The sequence below is a fragment of the Antedon bifida genome, chromosome 4, assembly GCF_963402885.1.
Source record: "Antedon bifida chromosome 4, ecAntBifi1.1, whole genome shotgun sequence".
Classification (NCBI taxonomy): domain Eukaryota; kingdom Metazoa; phylum Echinodermata; class Crinoidea; order Comatulida; family Antedonidae; genus Antedon; species Antedon bifida.
This window is the reverse complement of record NC_136229.1, coordinates 1,353,961-1,377,410: the sequence shown is the minus strand read 5'-3', so window position 1 is coordinate 1,377,410 and position 23,450 is coordinate 1,353,961. Positions and strand designations below refer to the sequence as shown.

General features: G+C 30.5%; 2 protein-coding genes across 4 annotated transcripts; both read right to left on the bottom strand.

Moving 5' to 3' along the window:
• Window positions 1-348: 348 nt before the first annotated feature.
• LOC144841210 (transmembrane ascorbate-dependent reductase CYB561-like) lies at window positions 349-18,555 on the bottom strand. Of its 2 annotated transcripts, none has more exons than XM_078697463.1 (6): window positions 18,420-18,555; window positions 7,391-7,451; window positions 4,729-4,924; window positions 4,089-4,291; window positions 3,105-3,268; window positions 349-2,555 (listed from the first exon to the last, which is right to left on the bottom strand). In XM_078697463.1, exons 3-6 carry the CDS (start codon window positions 4,907-4,909, stop codon window positions 2,330-2,332), a joined length of 774 nt encoding a protein of 257 aa, XP_078553589.1. In that variant the 5' UTR covers window positions 4,910-4,924; window positions 7,391-7,451; window positions 18,420-18,555; the 3' UTR covers window positions 349-2,329. The 2 variants fall into 2 exon arrangements, with proteins under 2 accessions (XP_078553589.1, XP_078553588.1); XM_078697462.1 differs by lacking the exon at window positions 18,420-18,555 and adding an exon at window positions 16,031-16,353.
• Window positions 18,556-19,202: 647 nt separating this feature from the next.
• Window positions 19,203-23,360, bottom strand: LOC144841206 (ribonuclease P protein subunit p25-like protein). Of its 2 annotated transcripts, none has more exons than XM_078697458.1 (6): window positions 23,208-23,275; window positions 22,603-22,754; window positions 22,019-22,146; window positions 21,640-21,681; window positions 21,017-21,091; window positions 19,203-20,641 (listed from the first exon to the last, which is right to left on the bottom strand). In XM_078697458.1, coding segments are annotated over exons 1-6 (840 nt in total). In that variant the 5' UTR covers window positions 23,209-23,275; the 3' UTR covers window positions 19,203-20,199. The 2 variants fall into 2 exon arrangements, with proteins under 2 accessions (XP_078553584.1, XP_078553583.1); XM_078697457.1 differs by lacking the exon at window positions 23,208-23,275 and adding an exon at window positions 23,293-23,360 and having other exon boundaries at window positions 19,205-20,641.
• Window positions 23,361-23,450: the final 90 nt, after the last annotated feature.

The following is a 23,450-nucleotide window of genomic DNA, read 5'->3' as shown; positions in this document are numbered from 1 at the left end:
ATGTTGAAAACCTGACCCACTTGTGTCGAAACCTTCCATAATTTACAGAATAATCACCACTCAATGACGTCCTCGGTAAAATATCAATGCCAGCATAAATATTCCATAACGGCGAAGGGACAAGAATACAGTTTATCCGACGATTTTATACAGTAGAACCTCTGTTTTACGTACCCTGATTTTACGTACGCTTAAAATGACCGATGACGTCATCATTTTTAGTAATTTATTACATATAGTGTGTTATTTGTAATATTAAAATGCATATTCAACAAAATAAATAATTTTTCCTCTATATAAATACATTATACAAATTCATGACATAAAATAGACGAAGGAAAACAATCATCTCATTGGTTGTATTTTATTTGTTACAAGGTAAACCAGTCTAAAACCGTTTTCAGTTCACCACGGCGGCGGAGCAAGCACATTTCCATTAATATTTATGCTAAGAAAAATATAATTTCAAGGTTAAACATAACATCATTTCACATAGTAGCAGTGTGATCAGTAGGTCGCAAAATGACGACTTCACAATGGACACGGTGTAACTACTTGGTTCCCACTAGCGACGCAAGGACGTGACGCAACGCAAGTGATTTGACCAATTACAAGCGATGGATTATTCGAACAGTGGCTTGTCATTGGTCAACTCGCGTGCGTTGCGTCTCTAGTGGGAACCACGCTTCATAACGCTGGGTGCATTTCTCCTGTGTTATCAATTAACTAACAATGTTAATACTATTTTGGTGGGTCTATTCTGCTTAAAACAAGATTATATATTCTGAACCATATAAATAACATAACGTTTATATTTATATGCAAATAATTGTAGAGTGACAGAATCCATGTCAAATGACTTCGAGATCTTAATTAAAATAAAAATAAAACGTATTAACTTAGTACAGTACAATATTATTATACTATAAATTTAATTTAACCATATTCTGAGTAAATATATAACACCACTTATCAACAAAATACCACTTGTTTCTACATAGGCGTGTAAAATATTAATACGTCTCAGCCAATGAGAAGTAATCTAGAAACTTGACTTATGTTAATTATGACGTATTACTATTGACGTAAGCAAAGTCGTCCCACACACATGTCACGCAGACAAGATCTAGGCTCAACAACTAGCTCCCTCCTCGCATAAAAATAAGCACCCAATAGTCCATTCCAACCAACCTGGGCCCAGAATTGAATACATCGGATCATGATAAGCCTAGGCCTAGACGATAACAACGTTTATTCTAGCTCAATAGTTTAGGCTCGATGCTATGGAAGGAAGCAAAATAACTCTATACAATTAGGGTACAATGAATTCAGCAATTAATGTTTAAAAACTTACAATTTCATATCCATTTTTGTATTCTGATGATCGGTCGTGAGCCGGAGTGGTTGTGGTACGGGTGTTGGACGTGGTTTGATTAATGGATGGATGTCGTTTCTGATTGGTCAGTAGTTCCTTTTATTGGGAGTTCGCGCGACGGATTGTCGTCTGATTTTACGTTACGATTACGCATGCGCATACGTGTTACAAAGATTGTCGCGCAAATCTGAACTATAAGTCGAAACCACAGTTAAACACTGGAATAAAAATAATTTATAAACGACGAAGGTTGAAAAAAAAATCCCTGAACTTTCTGCTTAATATGCAGACAATAAACACGTCTGCAGATTGAGTATTATATGCACGGAGAAGGATTGCAAAAAGGCTAAATGCTACATAAATAATTATAGATTATAATACACCCATATTAAATTGACAAATATTGCTTCAACATAATAACAAATGATACGAACAACAGGTTAAAATACATACAATTCAAAGGTGTATAATATAGACTAATAAATATTAGAGGGCGCTACCACATTTTTAGTAAGTTTTCAACATAGAGAAATGACAAGATAGAGGGCAGCACATTGCTTTCTTCTGCAAGTTCTATACTGTAATCTATTCTTTTCTAGTCAAGTTATACTAAATCTGTTACCCTACTTATACTCTTACTTGTAGAGGTGGGGTGCGGAAGTATAATATTATTTATACATTTTTTATAATAAAAGTGTTGTCAAGAAATTCTAGAATCATGAAGGACATAGCAATAACTTATAATATCCTGTGTTTGATTGTGGTAATACTGTCGTTGACTTGTGTCCAGACACGATCACCATCACTTGGAACTTTTATAAACCAACAATCAAGATTTTAATGCCTGGGTTAGGCCCTACTGTTGCATGGCACAGACCTATTTATCAAGGACTACTATGGAGGGGATCTTATTTTACTGTTTTTCAATTCTCAATACCATTTTTTAAATTAGCCTTATTGTTGTTCAGTATCAGCAGCTGCCTCACTTGCTTGGTAAGCTTTCATTTCGGATGTTGAAGATGTTAGAGGGCGGACTTCTTCATCAACGGGTTCATCGACTCGTTTGAAGTCTGAATGTGTAACAATAAAGGCAACAAGACCTCCAAAGAGACAGATCATTAAACCAAGGAAATTTCCAATCATGGCTCCTGTTGGCAGGGTACTATATGGCTCTTCAGCACTATGAATAAAAAGAAGTCATTTAAATATATTTCAAAAACTGTACAATTTTTAAATCCAAGTTTCTGAGCCTAAAAATGTTAAAATAAAGTATATAGAGTGGAGGTGACAGTGGTACTATAAATATTAAAAAACTAAGTCTTTTTAATGGGGAGACCTGGACAACAACATGTTAAACGAAAAGCTAATGGTATTGTTGGGATTGTGTTTTTCAATGACATAATTTCTTCTCTGTCTACAATATCAAACTAGTTCATCATGTCCATATATGGGGACATCAAATTTTTTTCTCACATGAAGTTTAATAGTGTAGACAAAGCTTTAGGGCCCTCCAAGGTTGGAGGCTTCTGGCGTTTTTAGTCTTTCTAACATATTTTAATGCTTGTTGTTTATTTTGGGCCCTGCTTAGAGACCCCTGCGTTTAGCCAGAGAGTGCTGACAGCTGCTATACCACTGCTTTTTCTTAGATATGCTGTAAAGCTCTGTCAACACTATCAAACTAGTTGGAAACTGGTTACAAAAACAGAATTCATCTGTAAAAATGTCTTACTCATTAGGGTATTGAAAGCCAAGTTTCTCCAGAAGGCCCATACAGGCAACGGCTATAGCACCAACAAAAATTGCAATTCCAAAGAAACGATGAACAACTAAGTATGATTTACGTAAGGATTCACTTGCTTTTGGGAAGAAGAAGAAGAGGAAGCCAAAAAGAAGCTGAAAAAGAAAATATATAGAATAAGAAATTTGTTAGAAAAAATAGCAAAATATTGATATGTTACATATTGAACGCGATGTATGAAGAAATCGCAAATTTGGTAAATTAAAAATTGAATTACTCACCATTTAAATTAATCAAATGGATTTAAAACGAAAAATTAAAGAGAATTCAGTGAATTAATTAGAAAGTAAGCTTATTATCATGAGATTAGAGCCTTAATTTGCTATCACACATTTGGAAATTAATTGGGCTGGGCGAAGTGTCTGGCGAGTCTGACCTACAAATACAATACAATAAGCATGATAATGGAATGAGATACAGAATAAGCACAGATTAAGTGCTTTAAACATGAAAAAATGTTTAAAGATATATTGTCCCCCTAAACATTTTTTTTTTAATGTCACGTAATAGTTATTCACTTTGATGAAAAACTGGATCGAAAATAAAAATGATTTACCTGAAAAAAATGCAATTTAAAGCCAAAAAAAAACTTAAATTGTCTGTCAGACAATGGTTTTTGGTTAAAATTAACTAATTCGTCTAATAATGTCTTTTTGTGAAATAGTTGTTTTTTTTTACTTTTTTTTTCACAGAAGTGAATAACTTTATTAAAACAGAAAAATTGCCTATTAAAGTCTGATATTAATATTCATTTTTCATGTTTTTGGGGACAATACATCTTTAAGTACATTTGAAATGTACTTTTAATTTGGGACTATAATAAAGTCTCATTTTGAGATTTTCTAGTTTTCAGAGAGATTTGGAGAGTTAACAGTTCTAAATTTGCTTTAATTTCATGGAAGTATAAAATATTACCTGACAAGTAAACAATGTGAAGACGACAATACCAGCCCAGCTATGTATGGAATACATGTTCGCTATACCATTAACGTTATGATTCCGAAAGACTGCTTTGAGGCCGATACATGCACATATGAACCCAAAGATTTGAGTCAATAAGTGCATTGTCTTGATTACAATCTTACTCTCCTTGTTAAATACACGAAACACCATTATAGCTGTAAGCAAGTTGAAAAATTATTACAACACTTGTCCCGCCATTGTCAAGCAAGTATCAATAAAAGAACAAAGAATGATCAATATATATAAAGTAAGCCCACCAAAAATGTAAAGATTAGAGCAAAGAAACCAGGTTCAGGTTCAAGTTATCTTAATTGTGTTTTCACAAACAGGTATAAAAACAAAATTGGTTGCTGGTTATAAAACAGAACAGAACATTTTAAGTTCAAGGCATATAGAAAACTTAATGCCATAGACTTCTACAGTCTCCCTAAAAACTATTAAAAAACCCTTATACATTAAGAGAAATTTACTTTGTAATCCACTAGCAAACGTATTCTTATAGTTCTAAAAATCTAACTAGCAAATTTTGAGCCACGAGACTAGATGATAAAAAAACTTATGGCTTTAGATATTTAAAAAGTTTTCTTTTTACCTTGACCATACATATAAACAAGGCCAATAACCATCAGTAATGGATGAAGGTTGAATTCTTGTGAAGATCCATCCCATGCAAAGCCGCCAAGAATGTTACCGGTCCAGTAACCAAGTAAAACTAGCATCACCACGCCGACGACTTGAGCACATGTCACGCAGACAAACAAAAAGCTTGGCATTTTCAATGATGGTTTCTGGTGGAAAAAAGATAAATTATATGATTATTTATTGAAGTAACAGGGCAGAAAAATGGAGCATTGACATTAATATTAACAGTCTGTCAAAAATAGATATCAGAAATTATGTAGGTCATAATTAATAAATAGGGGGAGCATGCACACCTAGCGCTACCTCTGGAATGGATTCAGGATTCACTATTAATTTTTTGTTGTGACCTAAAACAGGAATTCCTGTATATTTACCTGATCAAAATTATTGTTGAATTAAACTCCAGTGCCTAATTTAAACTGACACTGTACACAAATGTGTGAGTTACTTAAAAACAAGACAGTTTTATACTGGTAGTACTTATATTCATGATGGTTCTTAATGAACTTTCGGCAAAACATTTCAAAGGTAAAAATGTACATTTTTAGCATATTATTATCATACAATATTTTTTATAAAGCATACTTAAAAGAATAAAATTCTTATAATTATTACATACCACATATTGGCATGAATATTATTAAATATATTAATATTTAAATTTACTTTTTTTTTAATATTTAAATTTACTTTGTTTCAATATAGCATAATTTAAATTTCATTAATTATATGTATCTTTATGAAGACATGGCCTTGGGGTGGGAATGTTTTCAATTTAAAATTATTTCATACATAAATTTGCATTGATAAACTTTATTTTAATAAATAATATAATTATAAAGCAGAATAGAAGCACTTTAAACGTAAGTATTGCACACAAGAAAAAGGGTTGTGAAAAACAATGCATAAATGCACTGTCAAATGTCATTTGAATTATTGCTTAATAAATGTTATGGACACTCAAGTTTATTTTTTATATAAGTCGGTATTTATCTCTAGTTGATTCTGGTGCTGTATATATATTTTCTCCAGTATCATAGGAAAATTCTGCAATACAGTGTCACATGTTACATAACCATACCATATACAGGGATCACATGTGATACAAATGTGACGCTGTATTATAAGTTGATTATGATACTAGACAGATAATGTCATACATGGAGATACAGTACAAGTAATTGGATGCCGCCCCTGCAATACATGTCTATAAATAAACAATACCCTTTAAATTGTAATGTACTTTCGCTATTAACATAATAAGCCTAGAGCTTACGGTAGACGTCTCAGATTTGCGATTGCGTGTATCTCGCGGGATTGCGTATACACCAAAATCCTTACTACATTAAATATTCAACAAATGTAGAGGTGGGTGGCATGCAATCAAATTGTTATCAATCAAATATATTTTTAAATAACTAATATATAAACAACATATTTTTTATACATTTTCCTTATCAATAATTTATATGCTTATTTCTGGAATACCTAGACACAATGTAAAACACATATCACCAACTCCATGTCGGTTACTCACCCTAGCTGTTCCATGTGTACCGCGATAGGTATATTCTACAACATTTTAGCAGGCCTATATACGATATTGTTCCATATTTCTGTCTTAACCCTCTAGTTTGTTAACAATTTAGTTTTAAAACACAATTTTAGCAATTTGACTATCATTTCATTATGATTCTGCATGAAAACTTTCAATAAAGTCAAAATAAGAGAATGTTTGTGTTTGATAATTGTAAATTTCATGATTAACCTTTTGACATGAGTGGGTGTAATCAATTGAACAAGATTGTGCCAGTTTGATTATTACAGAGCTCCCTCGTGTTTACGAGCACAAGGGCTTGTAGACGGGAAATGTCAGTGCATAAAAGACACAACATGTATTGATGAAACAATATTATAAAAAGAGTTTCCATATGGTTATGATGCCTTGATATTATTCACTACAACAACGCTGTCTTGTGTGAGGATTATAAAACAATTTGTTCTGATAATGTACTGTTGATACTGATGATGATGATCGTAAAGAAGATTACTGTTGAAAAATATAATGATAATTTTGTACAGCTTTGATAATATTAAAAATGAAAGTAATGACATATACCAGTGATAATGGTTTGTTGATAATAATGATGATGGTTTGTTGATAATAATGATGATGACTTGTTGATAATAATGATGATGATTTGTTGATGATAATAATGATGATGATTTGTTGATAATAATAATGATGATGATTTGTTGATAATATTGGTAATGATTTGTTGATAATTAAATGATGATGGTTTCTTGATAATAATGAAAATGGTGATAATGGTAATGATGAAAATGGTGATAATAATGTTGATAATGATGAAGATGACAATACTGTTAATATTGATAAATTTGTTCATTCGTTATATTTCACAATGCATCAATCAAATGAATACAGATTAATATTAAAATTATTGTATTTGGCAGAAAACCCAAATATGCTCAAGGGAGCTGGTTAACTTGGTTTTACCAGAACATGATTAAATGATAGTGACGATTATAATCAGATGTCAATGATGACAGCAAATAAAAGGAAATGTACAACATAAAAATAATTAGCTCACCTGTCAGTGTTAGCAATAGTGAATCCACAGATGTGTAGCGGTGTTCGTATACTCTAGATATCTGCAGAGAGATGAACTATTCATTATGTATGTAAACACACAACTATGTCAAAATATATGCAGGTTGGGTTATTCAAAATACTACCAGTGGTTATAAAGCCACTGAATAATATTATATTTATTAAAATTAATGTATTTTGCATTTGATGGTAGGATTCTCTCTACTATTGAACAAATTTAGGATATAATCAATGGTTAACATTGACCAGTATGTAAATGATAATGTATATCATAATATATATAATGTATATAATAGGAAATCATTTGTCAACATTTCAAAGATAGTGGTTTTCCTTCTGTAAATATAACTTGTTTACTTATATAGTTTTAATGTATTGTATTGATATTTTTAATGTTTTATATATTGTATGTGTTTTTAAGCATCAAGGAAAACCAATTTCATGTTCACCTTGTTGTGTTCATGACAATAAAGATTTATCTTATCTTATATGATATTCACTATTTACTGTACATAGTGGTTTATAGCTACTGTACATGCTGTGCATCCATTTGTGTACTCGTTTTAGGAAGGTGGTTGAATGAAGAAGTATTACAAATTACAGAAAGCAGTCCAAGGTGTTATTGATCCTAGATATTAGAGGAGTTAAAACTTGAGTTTATATATTTAAGAATACGGTGGATCTCACAATAAAAATTCAATGTTGAAGTTTATTTGGTTTCACTTTAAAAGATCAGCAGCAGATAGGATTAAAGAAAATATATATACAAACCTACTATATAAAAACATACATTGATAAAGACTCTTTTCAATATATATATATCTCAGTTTTCTTAATCAGATAATTTATGATTCCTACAAGACATGGACAGCATTATCAACTTTCAAGATTAATATGGAATATTAATCAAACGTATGCTTTATTAGACAACTCACAAAGAGCAAACATAACAAATACATACAGAAGAAGAGTAATGTATTAAAAGAAAATATTCAGGAATGAACATTTCTAGAGTTAGTAGTAAATATTCCTTACAACAAACGCCGCTCATCTCAATCTCAACTACTGTCTAGTAGTAATGCATCTCAATATTTATCAGCAAATGTTTTCATAGATTCTCTTTCTTCCCAGACGTGCTTTGTGTTGTGCGCATGCCCAGTCCAAGTTTTCAAATACCTATTTTTTCCACCGCAGTAAACTATAAGCTACTGCATGGTAACTGTTTCCTAATGCGATTCTGTTATCTTGAATATAACTGCCTAAAGGAGCGGCGCGAAAATCTTTATACAGACTGACTGAGTCTGATTTACAATGGTTTAAAAAAAAAAAAAATTTTTGCAATTTTTAAATAAAATGCGGGTTAAAACAGAATCTTTATGTTGCATAAATAAATAAACCGCTTTTTCCATATTATTTTATAATGATTTATTCTGTTAAATTTTAAATAGATGCAGCCTAGTTATTCATGCAAAAATATCCAATATATTAAGACGCAATTTAAATACTTGTAATTCTATATTATGTTGTCCGAAGGCTGTTTTTAAGATGAAAGTAATGCTAAGGATCGTAGTATCAAATACAATGCATTCTCATATTGCTGATTTTAAGTGATAGTGAAAGTATAATAGTGCTATACAATACAGTGAATTATGAGGAAATAACAATTGATAACTTGAAACTGGATAAACACAGAACATACTGTGGACACATACTTTCACAGACAATACCCAGACAACAATGCAAACGAAAAATCAAACAAAATGACGTAGACATTAAGGCATCAACGACATGAATTGAACTTAAATGGAAAAATAACTCGCTTACAATTTGCTTTATTTTAAGGTACTTAAATACTATTATTCTAGAGCCAACATATTCACAGGACATACTTAAACGGTGAGCTCCATTCTTTAAGAATATGGGTGGGTGGGTTTATTTATTGTATTTGAACCAGACATTTAAACGGTTTGTCATGACCTTATTTTCTTTTATACATAATTATTTACAAATGCAAATCTTTTCTCTTTGTTTTTGGGAAAGAAATTTCTTCTTGCAAGATCCTCTATTAATGGTATTGTTGTATTATTTTTGTATTCATTATTATATATTATCATTTTCTATTGTATTGTTTATCATTGATAGAAATTAATAAATGATGAATGAGTCCAGTACCCATGAATTCATTAACTATTGAAACTCCATTCTAAGATTTCCAGAAATCTAATGTTACATTACTTTATCTGCGCTTTAAAACAAATGTATTGCCTTAAATGGCTTCAAACCAACATTGACACAAGAGCAGTATTGAGAGAACTTGAAATTTAACTTATATTATCAATTTGATTTCGGTTATATAACATTTTGGCTATTTGTTTACATTAGTAATAGTACAGTAATTACTGGTAGTAGATAGACTATTCTCAGTTGAATAGTACTTTAATACAGAATAAACACCTGATAACCTCTAATCATTGCAAGCCAGCATATTCATCCACTGTAAACCTTTCACTTACATTTCTGCTACACGCTGATGGATTCATATATTATGTATAGCTTCTTTTTTTGTGTATAATAATAATCAATGCTTATTATTAAAGTCAATTTGTGCATCTTTATTAGGGATCACATTGGCGAATCCAGGATTTTGAAATACACAGTTTATGAAACTGTCTAAATTGACCTTTTTGCAGTAAAATATGTAGTTACTGCAGTAACTGCTGAAGAATGACATAATCCATTATGATACAAACAAAATGTGAATGAATTAATGTACAAGATAACAATTAAAACATATGAATGAATTACGTAAATGAACAAATGAAATGTGAATATATTAGGATTTAAACAAAATCAATTATTTTATAAATCATCAAATAAAAAAAATAAATTAAAAACATTTTTTTAAATTTTAAATCAACTGACAGAGATAACAACCTCCACTAATAAGTTGATAATTAAAAAAAATTAATAAAACTAAAATTATGAATATAAACCAATTTAAGCAAAGGCATAGTAATTTTTTTTTAAATTATACTGTAGTATGAGTGAAAAAAATTAAAGAAATGACAGAAATAAAATGAGATAAGATACATGACATTCTAACATTATACATTAAAGGTCAAACACAGTTTACTATCAAGCCTCTGATCAGCTTTCATCAAGAATCCAAATAAATTATTTAAAATAATAATTAGCTTTTATAATGGATTTAATTACAGCCACTCACGAAAAGCTTACTGTAATACAATCATAAGCTCCTATTTCACAATTAGCATAATACTACAGAAAACCTTATATTTAAAGGCTTATGTATAAAGAATTTCGTTGCCGTATTATGCAGCAGCAGCAGTATAGCGGCATAACCTTTGCTATCTCAGTAGTACAAAGCCACCCTCGTCGACAAACCATATTGTAACTAGTAGTACACTTATACAATTTCAAATGATAAATACTGTATAATTTTATTTGTTTCCATTTTAAAATTAAGAAGTAATATCATTTTGGTAAATATATTATTTTATCAAAATAATGTATAAATTAAATTGCCAGTTGTGCTTCTTGATGTCTAATGTAAATTTCCTTAAAGCTCTGTTAAAACACTATCAAGCTTTATGTGACAAAAAATATAATGTGCCCATATATGGACATGATGATGTCTTACCACTACCATAGTTGGGCATACCACTACTATATTTGGGCATATCACTACCATTTGTCAAACTAGTTTGATAGTGTAGACAGAGATTTTTACAATTGGACATTGAACAGGGTATAAATGTTGGTAACTCTAAAACTTTAGCCTTGGTTGTCTGCATTTCCTCCGATATGCTTTAATTTGACTTGGAAAATAACGGTATCTTAGAATAGTATTGTAGTTAGTATTTCTTATTAATAATAGTTCTTATTATTTCCTTTAAAAAACACAATTCTTTCCTGTTATTTCAGAGAGAGCCATAAAGAAGAAAACCTAAAATCTATATATAGAAAACCATAGATATCATAGTTCACTATAATATCTCTATGAGAAAACCAAGCTATATTATCTGAACCGATAAATTCAATTTCTTTTATAGCAATATAAAATATTAGTGTCAAAATTTATTATTGTAAAATTTAACAACAACTTTTATTGACACTACAGATATATAACAGAATTTATTGGTCAGATGTTTTGCCCTGCACTAACGTATGTAAACATTAATTTTCTGGTTGGATTGAAACTGAAATAATGACAATTCCATGGGTATCGGTGGCTGGATCTCAATGGAGATACAAAATAAAATAAGCAAAAAGCTAAATCAAAACGATGAAGTAAAACAGCCAGAAAAATTAGCAGAGCTTTCGGGCAACACTAGCCCTTCATCAGTGCATTTATAACATAACATTTATTATATAATAAAATAGAGGCTAAATAAAAGAAATAAAGTGATTTAATTACTTGTAATAAGTATTTACCAATCTATATTACAATATGCACGGGCATGGTTAGCAAGCACGCTCAGCAAACTACTATAAAAAATGGAATGCATGGACGGGTAAATCAATAATGCCTTGCTAGGAATCACGATTTGACTCAAGCAGGTCATTTTACATTGAAAACAAAGTTACAAGTGCTGCAGTTAATAGATTCATTTCCTGTATACAAATATGGTAGTGATGTGCCTTAAATATGGTAGTGATATGCCCAAATATGGTAGTAGATTATTTTCTATTTCAAACCAACAGTGTAAAACACCAATAAAAGGTCAAATATAAAAACAATATGTGGGTAAAGAGAATTTTTAAGGACAGTCCAACTATGGATTAAATAATTATTTAATCAATACATGGTTCAACTGATAATCTATATTTCAGTCCATCTGTGTCACACATTTTGAAAGTTATCTACCCAAGCAAACCCACCCTTTCTCATCCTAGACATTTTTGTAATGAGACATTATAGAATACTTCAGTATATATTTATAATGAATCAGCATTTATGCAAATATCATACCAGTAAATTAGCATGTTTGTATTATGCAAAAAGTATATTTGTCTGTTGTTTAATATGGTAATGTATTATGCCACTGGATAAATCTAATTCCATACTTTCTAAATAATGATTCTTAAAAAATTCATTGGAATTAATTAGTAAGGTCTTAGTCAAAATGGATTCTAATCAAATGCAATTTAAGTTAAAGCTTATTAAATCTTATCAAAATAGGATGACCCTGAAATCACATCCACAAACGTCCAAATGTTAATTATTTTAATATTAGTTCTATCTATATTAGAATTTATTATTTCCAATGTAATGCGTCCAATATTATCTCTCTTATTATTAGACAGTATTAGAGTAATTTTCAATAGTATTAACTATTATTTTTATACTCAATTTTCAAAAATGAATTTCTTGTAAACAATATAACATAATTCCAGACACCGCTCTATATTATAAAATCCATTGCTTTATAAAAAAAATATTTTTTTTTAATAATAAATTCTCTAGGTTCAAATAATTCTTAATTCCTATAAAAAAAGAATAATGAAATGATAGAATGCAAAAATAAAGTATAAAACACACAGCTCTATAATAAAACATTACCTAAATTCCTTGTTTTTTAAATGTTTTTATAAAATGTGTTTGAAGTAGAAACTAGAATAATATTGAAATGATAAAACGTTGCGAACATAAAAAATAAAGTATAGAACACACAGCTGTATAATAAAACAGTACCTAAATTCCTTGTTTTTTAAAGCAAAATAAATTCTTTAGATCAAATAAATCCTAAAATGTGTTGCATGTAGAGACTAGAATAATATGAAAGTATAAAACACACAGCTCTATAATAAAACAGTACCTAAATTCCTTGTTTTTTAAAGCAAAATAAATTCTTTAGATGAAATAATAATGTGTTTCACGTAGAGACTAGAATAATGGAATGTTGTTGGAAATGCAACAAATATAGTATAGAACGCACAGCTGTATAATAAAACAGTACCTAAATTCCTTTTCTTCAGATCGAATAATTCCTGAAATGTGTTTCACGTAGAAACTGGAATAATAATGAAATGATTGAATGTTGCGAATGCAAACAACAGTAGATAATGGATTATTAATCACACTGTGAAAGACATCAATTCAGAAGAAACCTTGATAAAAATTGTCTGCAAGACGCACACAAAGACAAGGTATATTCACAATGGCTGGTTTCATCATTTTTAACATATAAATTACTTCAATAAGTGAATTAGAAATCATAGTTTTAGCTGTTTTTTATTTGAATAAATTGAAGGGATAATAAAGAATGAATGCTACATTTTGTATGTTATGTTGAAAGATTTTATGCTCTGCATTATTTGTATGGCATTTGATTAAATAAATGTTTGTTGAATTGGATTGAATGGAATAATAAAGAATGGATGCTATATTTTGTACCTTATGCATAAACATTTTATGCTCTGTATTATTTGTATGGCATTTGATGAAGTAAATGTTTGTTGAATTAAAAAGAACAATAAATGTTATATTTGATTATAAACAATAATATCATACCAGTAAATTAGCATGTTTATATTATTATGTAAATTGTCTATTGTCTATTGTTGAATATGGTAATTTATTATGCCACTGAATAAATCTAATTCTTTACTTTTTAAATAATGATTCTTGATAAATTGGAATTAATTAGCTAAGTTCTTAGTTAAAATGGATTCTGATTAAATGCACTTAAAGTAATAAAGCTTATTAAATCCTATCAAAACAGGATATTCTGAAATCACATCACAAACATGCACATGTTATTTATTTTAATATTTATAAGTTCTTTGTTATCTTTGTTATTTCCAATTTGTAATGAATAAATGCGCCCAATAAAGAAGGAAGGTGTACCTTATGTTGAAAGAAGGAATTATAAATGTTATGATTTAATTTAATGAACATTATTTGAGCACATTTTCTTGGAATTCACAATGGCTACATTCTCTATAACCTAATTACAAATTCAAAAAAGATTTGAATTACAAATAAAAATTGTAGAACTTTTCTACCATAATTTCAAACTAATAAACATACTGAAATGCAACACGCGAGCAAATGTGAAGAACAGATCAAATGCTGAAACTAGAACCATCTACTTTAAATACTTAAATGTAGAAATTTAAGCCAAAAAAATAACAAAATATGTTTGATATTCTGAACATTTAGACTTAAGATTATCTTAAGGGATCACGTCAACATTTTTTTACTGCAGTTACTACAGTAACTACATTTTTTACTGAAATACTGTAACATATGGTTCCAGTTATGAGGCATGTGTATGACCGCATTACCCCAAAAAAGCAGGTTACAATATTGTTTGCAATGCTACGAATGTTAGGTTTGCCGTACACAAAAGGAAAAATAGTATGGTTGAGACGTTTCGGTAATGGTATGCAATAACCATGTTCTTGAGAATAAGCAAAAGGTAGTTACTGCAGTACAACTGAAGTAGAATAATTTTGATATGAACCCTATGAATACAAGACATAGTATGTGCTCAATCCAATCCTTCTTACAAGAACATTTCATTAAATTTATACTTTTGGGATTTGAGTATTTCTTCTTACGTAGTTAGTCGTATTAATGTATGACAACATACGGTAGATACATTAGTTTCACAAACAAAAATAACATAGCCAAGAAGAGCACTTCAATTAATAATTCACCACTTGATTTTGTAATCATTTCCACTTGAAAGTCCCCTTTAAAAATGAATCAGCAAAATATTTTCCTTTTATTATCGGCATTTACATATTTTCAAATTTCTTTCTAAACACAATAAGCTTAAAAAATCCCCTGAAAAGAACTATACAATCATTTTAATATTACAAAAACCAAAATTGTAAATTGAAAAAAAAAAAATCTTTTTTTGTGTTCAAAGCCTCTATAGTATATTTGATGTATATTTTATTTATATAGCTCCACCTGGAAATACCTTCTTTCTCAGTAGAAAGCAGGCCCTAATTATCAAGGTGGCTACTGTATATCGTCCAGTTTGCGGTCTTTATTTCAACCCCTATTTTTCAAGTTGGGACATCTGCCAAAACCAGTCCTTCAATTTCGAAAAATGAAATGAAACAAATGAAGAATTGATTGGTGATTGTTGTACTAAAATAATTACCGAACAAATCATATATAATATACCGAACAAATCATCGAAAAAAAAAATGTTTGGAAAAAGAATGATGCGGATGAAAAAAATGTAAACATTTTAAAAACAATGAACAGTTGTTTTACTCATAATGTACAGAAAATCCTAGAAAAAAGATTTGAATTACAAATAAAAATTGTATTTTCTACTGTAATTTCTACAGACATAGAACAAAGGTTTAGCATTTGACATTGCTAATGCAAAACAAAACTCCACTGATAAACAAAGAGGTCATTTCGATCACTGTACTGAACATGTATACACTACTGTATATCATAATTCCAGGTTAATTAATAACAATCTTAACAAGAGACAATGAGTGATTCACTATCCATATGTTACACAACATAGACCATATAAATTACTGTTATTACCACTGTTGCTAAACACTATCATGAAAAACTAAAACCAGCTTAATTTTACTTAAATGGTACATTATTACCACCCACCTGTAGTGTGATTTGTACTCCCCGGTGATGGATCCGACGACACGTCAAAAATTAATGTATCAAGCCGGCAATGAAAATATCGTAATATCGTTATTTGGTCACACAATGCAGAAGCTGCCCAATCTCTATAATTTATCTAACACACTCCTCTCAGACCGGCAAATTTATCACTAGCCAATCCAAAACCTGCCTCACAGAAATCTATTTTCTTCACATCTGCGAAGAAAAGATCACTATGGCAACAGGAGAATGATGAGATCTAACAAACATATAATGAGCAAGTTGCTACTTAAAAGTGATTCGCTGATGTAATTGCGAATCACTCATGCATGTAGAATGAAATTTCCATAGCAACAATAATACTTACAAGAGCAGAGTTAGAATCTGAATGGTAGGATTGTATGTACATAATTCTTAATTAGTTAATATGAGACTGGTTGCCTCATTATGATATGCATGACTGAGCATTACCATTATAGCGTAGTCATTTGTCCGATTAACTAGCTGATTAGCTAAAGTCAATGACTTTGACACAAATAATATTGGAAAAATTATTTCTTATAATCAAATTTCACAATTGCATAACAAATCAAATTATTATCCATCATGACAAATAAAAATTGATTGAATAAATACATTTTTTACTTTTACTTTCAACTGTAATTTCACTTATTACTTTTAGAATTTTGTTTTTCTAAAATTCGCTGTCAATGTTTTGCACAAAGTGCACACAACCAATATCAAATAATGTTTATATTTTATTTCAATTTTATTGAATTATATATCTAGGCCTACTGTATATATGGAAATAGACAATGAATATTTAACAACATTTTTTATCTTTTGAATTAGTATCTACTAAGTATTATTTGTCACATTTTGATTTTTTATGGATAGTTTTTTAAAAATAATTATTTTGTATGCTTGGTATAAGTTCATTTTTCCTTAAATAGCATGTATTATTACCTCTAGTATTTATCACTTAACATGATTTAGTATTATGATAATAAAAAGAAGAATTAACATTTTATTTCTCTATTAACATGCAAACAACTAAAATCTTATAATTCCATTACAGCATTCTTTGTTGATGCGTAGTTATTATACTAGATTACTAGCTTAACTCATAGAGGTATAAAAATGCCATGCTTAAGTTAATTCTGTAATCTTCTTAATGGATAGTCAAGTGTTTTCTGACGGTACTTTGTGATAACCAGAAGATAGTAAGAACTATGAATATACAGTATATTTTGGTATAAACGTTGTGAGGTGTTTTCCCGATTAATCTTATGATCAAAACGGTACTGGGTATGATCAACTAGCGTTCATGTGCCCACCTAATCATTCATTCATAGAAGTACTGATGAAGAAGTCAATTTGTGGCGATTTTTTTAGTTTTTATATAATAAGTTGTAGGTAATATTTTGCATACCATTTCAATGATCACTACATAATAGCAATTTATAGATTTGACATTTTACAAACATTCCACAAATTTGATTATTAACATTTTTTGTTTCTATTCTTAAATAGAAATAAAAATGTTAATAATCAAATTAATTTGCACATTATCCATCACTTTCACTTTGCATCACAAAGTGCTTATTTTATCAAAATTGAAACATGTTATGAACTGTTCCCAATAAATAATACACAATGCACAGTGGCGTAATGGCTATGAGTGCTCACTGGCTAAACCCAAGGACCGTGAGCTTAAGGGGCCCCAGGGCATGAGCAGTCCAATGCAATTACCCAGTGTTGGAGAAGACTCTTAGGAGTGCTACACCAGGGGCCTTCTTTTCCCTGCGCATTATGCCCCTGACAATGCATAGAGAATGTATTTTACTCTTTAAGAATTGTCAATAATATAAGGATTGAAATAAAGGCCGCAAACTCTAGAAGATATAGCCACCTTGATAATTAGGGCCTGTTTCCACTAAGCAAGAAAATGCCAGATTGAATATAGTGTTTTGAAAGAACAGTATTTTCTTACCACCAAAACAGGTTCATATAAAAAGAACAGATATTTTTTATTCTTGTCTTGATCATAAAAACAGTTTCAGTGGAGCATTTTAGCTGCAATGAAATCGGTTTCGAATAATAATGTTGTTCTTGGATTTTTCAATACTAGAAACAGGCCCTGGATGGATAACAATGTACTGTAAAGTGCTATGAATGTTACTATGGTTGTTTGAAGTCAAGTGCAAAATTGCAATCAAGGGTGTGCAAAAACAAACTGGCTGTAAAAGCCCCTGGACCAAACTTGCACAAAGAAGTTGGATTTGAAGAAAGTGTAAATCAGTGAAGCATGTCCAATGTCATTCAAAGCCTGTTTACATCATTTAGCTACTAATCCATAAAGCAGATACTTAATGTAAGATATGCTTACCTAAACTCGATACCTCCATGAGCTACTTAGCAGGAAATTATGAATAAGTATTGTAGTTTGTTAAATGAAATCATTCAACTCTGAAGCCAGTAGTTTATTAAAATATAGTACACATACCAGTGTACTTCAATTCAACCATCAATCTGTATGGAATAATTGTCCAGGAATGTATTATTACAATAAAACCAAGCTTATTATTAAGCATTTTACAGCTTTAAATTTATATACAACACAGGTAAACGTATTAGTTTATTATTTATTTTATGTATTGAATCAAACCATTGATTAGAGATTTCAGTGTATATACTGGTAAATATTCTTTTACTGTTTAATATTATAATGGCATTCTTTCTGGTAAACTTTTTAGTGTTTATTATTTAGGATCGTATCAGAATCTTGTTAAGCCATTTATGAAACTATTGATTACAGATTACGTACTGGTAAATGTTTAAAGCTCTGTCTACACTATCGAACTTTATGACAAAAAAATGTGATGTGCCCATATATGGACATAATGATGTCATATAACTACCATATTTGGGTATATCACTACCATATTTGAGCACATCACACTTTTTTTGTCCAACTACTTTGATAGAGTAGACCATGGAGTAAGAGTAGACAGAGCTTAAGTGTTTAAGATTGTTTTCAATATCTTTCAATCTAAACTCTGTCTACACTATCAAACTAATTTGACAAAAAAAGTGTGCTGTGCCCAAATATGGTTGTAGTGATATGACATCATCATGTCCATATATGGGCACATCACATTTCCACATAAAGTTTGATAGTGTAGACAGAGCTTTTTTAGAATTCATTATTCTGACACAAAGTAAGGTTTGCATTAATGAGATTTTGTGTTACATTATTATTGCCACAATCTGATTGGTATTCATAACATGTTAGCATGCTATTTATAAGTGTTGAGAATGTGAATTATTTATTTTAAAAGGAACAAGTCTTCTTCATATTTAATTAGTCTGGGAACACTCAGAATGCGGTGTTTACTCTTATCATAGCATTTTGCATGTTAGAATCATTTGAATTGACGTCATAGAAATCATTGATACAAATCACATGCTAGCCTAGATTGTGGTACACAAACAAGCATTACTGTATAATTGGTGTTTATATATATCGGCATCTTTCAATTCATAGCATCTGATTGGTTAATCGTTAGTTATTTATTGCCATGCCCGGGAACTATAAACCACCTTAACTGCACGTGTTTCACCCTCAACAACTATATATTCGTCGTATAATCTCCTTGGGCTATATGTTGTACCATGCCCTTCAACCAAATAAATATTTGCAATATATTTTTAGTATTTTTCCTTTATCGTCTTTTTATCAGAAACCAATTATACATTACATTAATGTCAGGGTTCTCCCAATTTATAAATCAATTCCAGGAAATTAAGGGGTACCGGAATGAGGTGGTACACTGTATAGTATAAGATGTATACAAAAAAAAAGTATTGTACTTTATTAATCCAACTGACAAAATAGCCTTTAATTACTGTTGTGTAATGGTTTCATGTTATTTTATTAAATTTTCCTACACTCTTTTTAAATACCGTTTGGGAAGCAATTTATACCGGTAAATCTTGCTGGTAAAACTGGGAGAACACAGAGTGTAACCTTTAGAAAAGCTACAATGCCAAGTTGGCACGAACACTCATATCTTTGCATTGGTCATATGACTGCACAAGTTACGGTTCTGAAACAATGTTATAATTGCACGGTAAATTGTGTTATACTGTCTAGCTTTCTTACCACCTTAAGTTGGAGCATCCTGAGTTGGAGCATCCTGAGTTGGAGCATACTCAATTGTCTCTTCAACTTGTTCTGAAATGTTAGTTTTGAGTAGTCTATCTTTCTTACATTCACCAAGCTCCTGTTCCTTTTGTATGTTTTCATCTTTCTTTTGGTATTCCTCCCTCCTTTTAAGATTCACCTTATCTTTCTTCTTTGATTCATGACATACTGCAGAATCGCCATCAAAGTCTGCTTCAACTATTCCTGTTGTTTTCCCAGCAATTCCAATATCATTTTTGGGTTTTTTATCTTTCTTTATATTTGTAGGTTTTTCTACATGTTTTTTCACTAGTTTTTGTTTGTCATGGAACTGTCGTTTGCGATTTCTTCCAGACTGTTTTCGCTTCTGTTTATCGGTGTCCAATGTGGACCACAATGCATCATAAACACCAGCAGCTTGGTATCTGAATTGAAAATCATAACATTTCAGGAAAAAATGGAAAACACCATTTTTTAAACAAATTACATTAAAGATGTACAGTATTATCCCCCCAAAACATGAAAAATGAAGATTAATAAAATAGGCCATTTTGCAGTTTTAAGTTATTCAGTTCTGTATAACCTCCCCTCAGCCCCCTAATAAAAAGACAGAAAAATTTAAGTATTTTTTTATTTAAATTAAATTTTTTCAGATAAATAATTTTTTTCAGATCCAGTTTTTAGTGAATAACTATTATGTGAAATTAAAATGGCATATTAAACAACAAATTTAACTACAAATATTTTTAGGGGGACAATATATCTTTAATATATCAACTTACTGCATGCTGTATACCTACCCGGGTTGTGATGCATCTAATGAATCCTTAGAAAGTAGAATACATATGCCTGGTATATTTCTAGTTACTTTCAATCTGAAACAAATAATTAGGATTATCTACATATACACATCCTATAGCTTATAGATTGATATGCAAATCAAAATAGTTTTAAGGATTATGCACAGTATTGTATGTTAAGCTCTGTGTACACTATCAAACTAGTTTGACAAAAAAGTGTGATGTGTTCAAATATTGCAGTGATATGCCCAAATATGGTGGTGATATTATGTCATCATGTTCATATATGGGCACATCACATTTTTTTTGTCACATAAAGTTTGATAGTGTGGACAGAGCCTTAGTAGTTCAGAATTATGATTCCATACAGGTATATAGATAATCTAGACTTAATTGTTGGTCCATCTTTCAAATTGCAATTATGCCTCAATAAGTTTGAGTTGAAACAAATGAAAATGTCAGATTTCTTATAATGTAATAATATAATAATATTGTAGAAGACAGTCAGATCTTTTCAGCAATCAAACATCAATGTCTGCCAGTCAAACGCTGTACAGACTCTAGTTATCGCTTCATCATCACACTGTCCTTAAGTTTAACATTTAATAATGTACATACAGTACCTATCCAAGCCTTCTTTTAGTGGCTCCCAATACTCTTCAATTCTATGAATGAAAAAAAAAGGGTTAACTTTTCAACTAACCAATTGTTAATCTTTTACAAAAAGTGAGGGTAAATATAATAGTAAAAGTTGCAGCCAGTAATCAGCACAGTTGTGTTTTAGCCTATACCTAATATGAAAGGTTCATCTATAAATCTCTGTCTACACTTTCAAAATGTATGTGACAAAAAAATGCAATATGCCCATATATAGACATGATGATAGTAGCACTACCATATTTGGAAATATCACACCTTTTTTTTGTCAAACTAGTCTGATAGTGTAGACAGAGCTTAATACAATGTAGTTATCTTCTTCTATAAAATATATGTAGTACATACTCTTTTCTGAATAACTTTGTAATCTGATGAATATTTTTAAATTTTCTTTTCATAATTTCTGCACAAGTAATTGTTTTACTGACAGCTGGCCCGGCTCCTGTAAATGTTATTTGCCGTGTCTTGTCATCCTACAAATAAATTTCAGAAAATATTTTATGCAATGTATGTAGAATAGGAGATTTAATAAACATAATTAAAGATAAAGGCAAATTATTGAAAAAATGTTGTGGGTATCAGTGGCTGGATCCCAATGGAGATACAAAATAAAATAAGCAAAAAGTCAAAACATTAAAGTAAAACAGCTAGAAAAATAGATAAATAAATTAAAATTAGACAGACGATTCCAGTACTGCTGAGCAGTGAGGAAAAACAAGCATTGAAATATTTCGAAAAAGGTTAAAAACGCCCGAGGTCTCCAGTTGCGTAACATGTTATTCTGTTTTCTATTTTACTTTTATGGGCCGCCTCAAACAACCATTGCTTTTTTTGTAATTTTGCCCCTCTTATTTAAATCAAATTATTGTTAATTTGTTATTATGAACTTATAAGAGAAATAAATGTTACTTTGATTGATTAATATTTACCTTGAAGTTTCTGATTGCAAAGCCAATGAGGTTTTTAACTCTGCTTCCATTCTTAACTCTCATTACAACTGCATCATCTTTCATATCATTATTGAACAAAGTCGGTATATCAACATTCAGCTCTAGCAATTCTCCTTTCTTGTAATACTCCACTAAGATTGAATAAGATGTTAAACATATTGTGTAAAAATAGCCCTACCTAGTCTAGAGGCCCTAACTAGGCTAGTGACTAGTTATTCATATTATAAAAGGCCTATTTATTTTTAAAATTTGTCAAAATGTTTATTATTATTTATGACACTAACTAGGCCTAGTTAGCTATACAGTACTACTGTATATCAAAGGATTTTTTCGGCCTTTGTGTCGGACGTGTCTAGCTAGCTAGGCCGGGATGCGATTTTTCGCCTACCAGCTTGCCTGTCTGTGTTGGGTGGTGGTGGTAGGCCTAGGCCTCTAGCAATAGTTCACTAATTTAGGCTAGCTAGACGGCCCTACTACTACTAGCACTCTACTAGGGCCTAGCCTAGCAGCCTTAGTGTGTAGTAAGGTGGTACACTGGGCTAGCCTAAGCCTAGGTATTTTATTACTAAAATTGTTTGACAGACTTAGTCTGGCTAGGCCTAGTGAATGACTAGTTAATACTAGGCCTAAATAGAGTTACGGCGTTGAAAATAAAAAATAAATGCTAACTTTATTTCGTGTTTGAATTATACACGCAACAAAATCGTGAAATCATTTCGGTTATAGCGCCACCAACGTTTCCAAATGGTACGCCAAAGTCGCCAGAGAATTAAAATTATTAAAAGTGAAATCAGTAGGATCTAAAATAGCAGGCTGTACAAAAATAC

Bases quoted from the DNA above. Each gene is read 5' to 3' on its own strand.
- LOC144841210 (XM_078697463.1), bottom strand. From the start codon at position 4,909: ATGCCAAGCTTTTTGTTTGTCTGCGTGACATGTGCTCAAGTCGTCGGC. The intron at 4,292-4,728 runs GTAAAAAGAAAA...ACTTGCTTACAG, and splicing joins TGTTTATATGTATGGTCAAG to CTATAATGGTGTTTCGTGTA. The intron at 3,269-4,088 runs GTAATATTTTAT...TTTCTTTTTCAG, and splicing joins TCACATTGTTTACTTGTCAG to CTTCTTTTTGGCTTCCTCTT.
- LOC144841206 (XM_078697457.1), bottom strand. The intron at 21,682-22,018 runs GTATGTACTACA...TTTCATTCATAG, and splicing joins ACAAAGTTATTCAGAAAAGA to AATTGAAGAGTATTGGGAGC. The intron at 21,092-21,639 runs GTACTGTATGTA...TATTTGTTTCAG, and splicing joins CTAAAAGAAGGCTTGGATAG to ATTGAAAGTAACTAGAAATA.